Source organism: Dictyostelium discoideum, assembly GCF_000004695.1.
Source record: "Dictyostelium discoideum AX4 chromosome 3 chromosome, whole genome shotgun sequence".
NCBI classification, from domain to species: Eukaryota; Evosea; class Eumycetozoa; order Dictyosteliales; family Dictyosteliaceae; genus Dictyostelium; species Dictyostelium discoideum.
Window position 1 is genome coordinate 71,811 of NC_007089.4, and position 8,290 is coordinate 80,100.

The 8,290-nt window shown below is 20.6% G+C and overlaps 4 protein-coding genes across 4 annotated transcripts in view; all 4 read left to right on the top strand.

The window, feature by feature from the left end:
- Positions 1-207: 207 nt before the first annotated feature.
- On the top strand, positions 208-3,610 carry DDB_G0277967 (RabGAP/TBC domain-containing protein; the record flags this gene model as incomplete). Its single annotated transcript, XM_636944.2, has 4 exons — positions 208-693; positions 757-860; positions 950-1,205; positions 1,313-3,610. 4 exons carry the CDS (start codon positions 208-210, stop codon positions 3,608-3,610), a joined length of 3,144 nt encoding a protein of 1,047 aa, XP_642036.2.
- Positions 3,611-5,074: 1,464 nt separating this feature from the next.
- mlcE (essential myosin light chain) lies at positions 5,075-5,801 on the top strand (the record flags this gene model as incomplete). Its single annotated transcript, XM_636945.1, has 2 exons — positions 5,075-5,077; positions 5,352-5,801. 2 exons carry the CDS (start codon positions 5,075-5,077, stop codon positions 5,799-5,801), a joined length of 453 nt encoding a protein of 150 aa, XP_642037.1.
- Positions 5,802-6,431: 630 nt separating this feature from the next.
- On the top strand, positions 6,432-7,661 carry DDB_G0277969 (NADH:flavin oxidoreductase/NADH oxidase domain-containing protein; the record flags this gene model as incomplete). Its single annotated transcript, XM_001732929.1, has 1 exon — positions 6,432-7,661. One exon carries the CDS (start codon positions 6,432-6,434, stop codon positions 7,659-7,661), a length of 1,230 nt encoding a protein of 409 aa, XP_001732981.1.
- Positions 7,662-8,141: 480 nt separating this feature from the next.
- The window catches only part of rabif (Mss4-like family protein), a gene marked incomplete at both ends in the record, with an annotated part of 602 nt that continues 453 nt past the window's right edge, over positions 8,142-8,290 (top strand). Inside the window, one exon of the mRNA XM_001732930.1 lies at positions 8,142-8,290. This exon is cut by the window's right edge and continues 121 nt beyond it. Within this exon, the coding sequence (XP_001732982.1) occupies positions 8,142-8,290 (149 nt within the window).

Below are 8,290 nucleotides of genomic sequence, written 5' to 3' on the forward strand. Positions count from 1 at the left end.
TTATTGTAATAGCCTGTTTTTTAGCGGTAAAAAAAAACATTTGGCGGTTAGAAAATATTTAAATAAAATTCACAATTTTTATTTTCACAAAAAAAAAAAAAAAAATTTTAAAATTTTAATTTCTATTTATATAAACACAAAAAAAAAAAAAAAAAAAAAAAAAAAAAAAGATATCCAAAAAGATATCAACAAAAAAAAAAAAAAAGAATGGATGTTGATATGTTTGATTATGATTTAGTATTATTTAATCATCATAATAAAAACAATGGTGATGAAAAGAAGAACAATTTATTAAATTCACTTCAACAACAAATTACACAACCACAACAACAACAACAACAACAACAACAACAACAACAACAACAAAAACCATTAGAAGATATTGATATTATTAAATCACCAAGTAAAAAGAATGCAAAACTTGATGAATATGGTTTTGTAAAAGAGGATGAGTCTGAAAGTAAAAACGAAGATATTGGTGGTGAAACCTATAAACAAGCTGGAAAAAGGATTTCAAAAGAACAAAAATGGATTCATATTGTAAATAATTGGAATGATTATTTAATTAATCAACCAGAGAAATTATTATATCTATCTTCAAAAGGTATACCAAATAATTTAAGACCATTGGTTTGGAGAAAAATGTTAAATATAAATTATTTTAAAAATCAATATCATGAAAATTATTTTAAAGTATGTATTATTTAAATATAAATTCATTTAATTTATATTTATTAATTTTTTTTTTTTATATAGGAACTTTGTAATAAACCTTCAAATGAACATACTGAACAAATTGAACTTGATATTCCAAGAACATTTCCAAATCATAAAAGATTTTTTACTCAAAGAGGGTATGTGTAAAAAAAAAAAAAAACAATTAAATCCACTTTATTAAATTTAATCTAAAATTGTTATTATTATTATTTTTTTTTTTTTTAAAAAATAGTAAAAATGATTTATTGGATGTATTACAATCATATTCTTATCATAATCCAAATGTTGGTTATTGTCAAGGTATGTCATATATTGCTGGAGTTTTGTTAATGTTTTTATCACCAGAGGATACATTTTGGTTATTTGTATCCCTATTGGAAAGGGAAACTATGGGTTATTATATTCCAGGAATGCCACAGTTAATTTTTGATTCAATTTTATTTCAAAAAATTTTAGAAATTGAAAATAAACCATTAGGCCAACATTTAGTAAGTAGTATTTTTTTTTTTAAAAAAAAAAAAAAAAAAAAAAAAAAAAAATAGGTAATGTTTATTAATAGTTTTTATTTTATTTATATAAAAAAAAAAAAAAAAAGTTGAAAAATGGTATTGATCCATTATTATATGTTACTCCATGGTGGATGTGCTTTTTTACAACATTACCAGATTGGGGAACAGTATTAAGATTATGGGATTTGATACTTTTGGAAGGTGTCAATTCTTTATTTCGTTTTTCACTTGTAATATTAAAATATTCTGCCGGCTTCTTATTTAAGAATAAAGGTGCCGATGGTTTATTACCATATCTATTAAGACCACCTATCGATGAAATTGGTGGTATCGATTTTTTACTCACTTCCGCCATGGAATTACCAATATTAGATTTAGTTAAGGAGGCTAAATCTATAATTGAAAAAGAAAAAGAAGAGGAAAAATTATTAAAAGAACAAAAACAACAACAACAACAACAGCAACAGCAACAACAGCAACAACAACAACCTTTAAAGAAATCATCAAATAATGTTGAAAACTCAACTGTATTTGAAAGAATTATTAAATTTATTGATGGTGATGAAAATTCTGATAGTGTCAATAATAATAATAATAATGTAAATTTAGAAAATAATAATAATAATAATAATAATAATGAAAATAATATAAGTGAGAATAATAATAAATTAAAAACACCAGTTAAATCAACAAGTTCAGGATTATTCTCAAAGAAATTAAAAGATTTTACAAATCGTATCAAATCAAGATTTGTTACTCATAGCTATCAACCATGTAATGTTATTTTAGAACAAAGATCAGCAGTATACAGAAAATCAATTGCAAGAAGACAATCAATTGCTAGAACAAGAAAATCAGTTTTACCAAAACAAAACCAACAACCTTCTGAAGTTTTCTCTGATCCATTAACCAATGCTGAAACCAATACTACCACTACAACCACAACTACTACTGCTACAACTACAACTACTACAACTTCAAATAATAACAATAATAAAAATAATAATAATAATAATAATAATAATAATAATAATAATAATAATAATAATAATAATAATAATAATACCAATGGTACTATAAGAAAACCAAGACCATCAGTTATAGGTACTGTTGTTTCAACAAAAAGAAAATCAATTGTACCAAGACAATCGGTTACATCATCAAGACCATCAATTGCACCAAGAAAATCAGTTGTATCATCAAGACCATCAATTGCACCAAGAAAATCAATGGTACCAAGAAAATCAATTAAACCAAAAGTCTATCTTTCAAAGAATGATCAAATTGATGAGAAAATGCCAAATGAAAAAAACAACAACAATGATAATAGTGTTAAAAATGATGAATGGGTTGAAAATAATGAAAAAGAATTTGAAAGATTTATTATTGATGATAATTATTCAACCAATACAAATACAAATACAACTACAAATACAAATATAAATATAAATAATAGTGCACTCAAAAATAGTAGTATTACCAATAGTGGTAGTAATAGCTTTAATAGAAAATATCAAAGCAGCTCACCAATACAAATGATATTACCCCCACCACCACCATCTTCAACACCATTATTAAAGATTTTATCACCAACCAATAGTAATTTAAATAATAGTGTTAACTATGGTACAAGTTTAAATAATAGTAGTAGTTATATAAGTAATTATGGAGGTGGTAATAAACAACAAAACAAATCAAATAACAATAACAATAGTCAATTTACTTCACCAATGAAATATTCATCATTTAGATCACCAATTAAAACACCAAATTCTAAAACTATTAATCAATCAGTTGATTTATTAAAAGAAATTATGAAAACTCCACCAAATAATAATAATAATAATAATGGTGGTAATAATGAAAAATGGACAAACTTTGTAAGTGGTAGTGCAAGTAATAGTATCTTAAAGAATGCATGTCAATTTGGTGAATTCTCATTCTCTAGTCCACAACAAAACTCTCCAAGTATTACAGAGAAACAATTCCTAAGGGAATTTTCAACTCCAACACCACTTAAAGAACGTAGTAATAGAATGGTCATTCAAACTCCTACTCAAACTCCAAACACTACTTCAAAGAAGAGATTATTATTTACAAATAATAATAATAATAGTAATAATAATGATGAAAACCATGAAAATTTCAAAAATAATAGTGATCACCATCAACAAACACCTTCTAAATTTTTAAAACCAATTCCAATCTCACAACCATTATCATCAAAAAATACTAATAGTCTCAAAAATAATAATATCCTAAGTAATACTATGGAAATCCAAAATGATGAATGTTATTCACCATCATCATTTGAATTAAAAGAATTAAGTCATCAATCTTATATTTCAAAAAAACAAACAAAAAAATGGGATTTAAGAGTTTAAATAAATAAATAAAAACAAACAAATAATTAAAAAAAAAAAATACTAATTAAATAACAACTAAATAAATAAATAATAATTAAAAAAAAAAATAATAAAATAAATAAAATAAAATAAATAAAATAAAAAAATAAAATACTATTTTTTATTACTATTTATTTTATTTAAAATAAATAAATAAAAAATACTATTTTAAAAACAGCAATAAACAAATAAATAATAAATAATTTAAAATACTATCTTATTTATTTGTTTTATTTTATTTTATTTTATTTTATTTTATTTTATTTTATTTTATTTTTTTTTTTTTTTTTTTTTTTTTTAATTTCTTTATTTATATAAAAATAATAATTATTTTGGATACTGATTTTTTAAAATACATAATATTTAGTTTTAATTTTTTTTTTTTTTTTTTTTCTTTATTTATTTTAAATAATAATTAAAAAAATAAAAATTAAATAAATAAATAATAATAATAATAATAATAATGAAAATAATAATTAAATAATTAAAAAAATAATATTTTAAATTATTATTTAATATTTATTTTTTTAATTTTTATTTTTATGTTATTTTAATTAATTATAAATAATATTATTAAAAATAATAAAATTTTAATTAATTATTACTACTATTTTCTAATTAAAATATTAAAAATAATAAAATAAATATATAAAATATACTATTTTAAATTATTATCTAGTTATTTCATTATTTATTTTTTATTTTTTAATTATTTATTTAATTATTATTTTTTTAATCATTATTTATTTAATTATTATTTATTTAAAATAAATAAAGAAAAAAATTACCACTAAACAATATGTATTTTAAAAAATCAGTATCCAATAAAGTAATTATTTATCGATTATCGCCCCAATAAATATTAAAAAAAAAAAAAAAAAAAAAAAAAAAGAAAAAAAAAAACAGTATGTTGTCTTCAAAATTTTTTTTTAAAATATGTCGATATAAAATCAAAATAATTCCTGTGTTATCCAAATAATCACGGAAGAAATCAAAAAAAAATAAAAATAAAAATGAAAAAATAAATAAATAATTAAATTAAAAAAATAAATTAAAAATAAATTGATTAAAAAAAAGGAAAAAAAAAAAAAAAAAAGGAAAAAAAAAAAAAAAAAAAAAAAAAAAAGATTTCAAAAAATTTTTTTTACTGTCCCATCAGTAGCCGTTTAATAAACTGAAAAATGAAAAAAAAAAAAATTAAATAAAATAAAAAAAAAAGAGAAAAAAAACCTAACCCATTTTTTTTTTTTCTTTTCTTTTTTTTTATTTGAAAAATTTGTTTTAAAAAAAAAAAAAAATATTTTTAAAAAAAAAAAATTTTTGAATATTTTTTTTTTTTTTTATCAAGCCATTTTTGTTTTCTAATTTTTTTTTTTCATTTGTAATTTTTTGTATAATATCTTGTATTATTTTTTATAACACTCAAACTATTTATTAAATAAAATGGTAAATATTATTTAATGATTACTTTAATTTCTAAATTGGATTATTTTTTTTTTATTTTTTTTTAAATAATTAATAATAAATAATAAAAATAAAAAAAAAATAACATTATGGTTAGATATTTGGAGAAAATAAAAAAAAAAAAATGAAAAAATAAAAAAAAATAAAAAATAAAAATAATTTAAAAAGAATAATTATTCTAATGAAACATTAAATATATAATAATAATAATAATAATAATAATAATGATAATAAATAATAATAATAAATAATATAGTCCGCCTCAGCAGATCAAATTCAAGAATGTTTCAGTATCTTTGATAAAGATAATGACGGTAAGGTCTCAGTTGAAGATATTGGAGCTTGTTTAAGATCATTAGGTAAAAGCCCAACCATGGCAGATATTGAAGCATTAAAGACTGAAATTGGTGCTAAAGAATTTGATATCAATACATTAAAGAGCATTTACAAGAAACCAAACATTAAAACTCCACAAGAGCAACAAAAGGAAATGTTAGATGCATTCAAAGCCCTCGATAAAGAAGGCCATGGTACCATTCAAGGTGCTGAATTACGTCAATTATTAACCACTCTTGGTGATTACTTATCAACCGCTGAAGTTGATGAATTATTTAAGGAAATCTCTGTCGATAGTACTACTGGTGCCGTTTCATATGCAAGCTTAGTCAATACCATCGTTTCTGGTTATCCATTAGGCGGTTTCTAAATTATTATTATATAAAAAAAAAAAAAAAAAAAATGAAATTTATTTTTAAATTATCATAAAATAGAAAAAAAAAAAAAAAACATTTAAAAAAACACTAAAAAATCCATATAATAAAAAATTGTAATAATTAAAAAAACAAAAAAGAAAAAAAAAAAAAAACAAACTGTTTTCTATTTTCATTTATTTCAAAGATTTAAATTTTCATATTTTCATTATTTTTAACAATCCAGAAGAAATCAAACCACACAAAAAAAATAAAAAAAAATTAAAAAAATAAAAAAAAATAAAAAAAAATAAAAAAAAATAAAAAAAAATAAAAAAATATAATATACACAATCAAAATTGTTTCTGAAGTCGTATTCTTTTTTTTTTTCTAAAGATAAACCTTCATGAAGGTTTATCTATTTTTAGTCAGAAACCAATGTTATTCTTTTTTAAATAGATATTTTTTTTTTTTTTTTTTTTTTACTAAAAAAAAATGTATAAATTAAAAAAAAAAAAAAAATTATTTTAAATCATTAATAAAAATAAATCAATAATACAATAAAATAAACTTTTTTTTTTTTTTTCTTAAATTATAGTTTTTATAAATATTTAATAATAATAATAATAATAATAATAATAATAAAAATGGAATTTAAATATACATTTAATAAACCAATTAACTACATATCAGCTGGATCAATTGTAAATCAAGATCATATTGGTGATTCAAGTTCATCAAATGAAAAAGATGATAAACCAAAATTATTTTCACAATTAAAAATTAAGAATTTAAAATTAAAAAATCGTATAGTTGTTAGTCCAATGTGTCAGTATTCAAGTTTAGATGGATATTTTAATGATTGGCATTTTAGTCATTATTCAAATTTTGCAAAAGGTGGTGCAAGTTTAGTAATAATTGAAGCAACATCAGTTGTACCAGAAGGTCGTATCACATATGGTGATGCAGGACTTTGGAAAGATTCTCAAATTGATGGATTAAAGAGAATCGTTGATTTTTCACATGAATTTGATAGTAAAGTTGGTATTCAACTTGGACATGCAGGTCGAAAAGGATCAAGTATTCCATTGTTTTTAGAAGGTGCCAGAAATTCAAATTCAATTCCAAACAATGATCCAAGTGGTAATGGTTGGAATGTATATGCACCATCGTCAATCCAATGGAGTGATAAAATGTCAATACCAATTGAAATGTCAATTAATGATATTGAAAATGTTATTGAATCATTCAAGAAATCAGCAATAAGATGCGCTAAAGCTGGTATCGATTTAATTGAAATTCATGCTGCCCACGGTTACTTAATCAATCAATTCCTTTCATCAACTTCAAATAAACGTACCGATAGTTATGGTGGTGGCTCATTCGATGGTAGAATTAAATTACTAATTGAAATCGTTAAATCAGTTCGTTCAGTTTGGCCAACTGAAAAGCCATTAGCTGTTAGAATATCTGCTGATGAATGGGTAGAGAATGAAAATGGTTGGGATTTAAATGATTCAATTAAATTGGCAGAAATTTTAGAATCATTAGATGTTGATTTAATTGATGTTTCGACTGGTGGTAATAATAGTAAACAAAAGATTACTTCAAAACCATTATATCAAGTACCATTCTCTCATGAAATTAAACAATTAATTTTAAAACGTTCTGGTAAATTATTAGTTTCCTCTGTTGGTTTAATTACAACTGCTAATGAAGCTGAATCAATCCTTCAATCAAATAGTTCGGATTTAATAATGTTTGGTAGAGCTTTTCTTAGAAATCCTTTCTTACCAATTGAATTCGCTCATCAATTAAAATTAAGAATTGATTACACTTTACAATATCAACCATCAAGAATTCGTTATACAAATTAAAAAAAAAAAAAAAAAAAACAATTAAAGATTTAAATTGAACTTTTTTTTGTTTTGACAAATTAATAAATATATTTCTAAAATTTCATTTATTTTATTTTATTTTTTATTTTTTTAGAAATGAAAAAAAGTAAAAATGATTAAAAAAATAAATAAATAAATAATATTTATTAAAAATAAAAATAAATAATAACGATTAAAAAAAAAAAAAAAAAAAAAATCTTTGAAAAATTTTCCATATATTTGTTTTTTTTTTTTTATATTTTAATGTATATCTTGAAATTAAGATATTGGATTTTAAATATTTTTGGAATTTAATTCTTTGAATAATTGGACGTAGGATGTGTTTTTTTTTTTCATTTTTTAAAAAAAAAAAAAAAAAAATTTTGAAAGTTTTATTTTTTTTTTTATTTAAATTTTTTTTTTTATTTTTTATTTAACAATTCAAAAAAAAAAAAAAAAAAAAAAGGAATAACAAAAAGAATGGAGAATCAACAACCAGAACAACAAAAAACACAAGAAGAAGAACAACCACAATTAATTGAAAGAGAAATTGAAGGTGTAACAGTTATTCCACCACCATTCATTCAAGATCCAATAAACAGTGACACAAACATTATTCAAAAACAAGA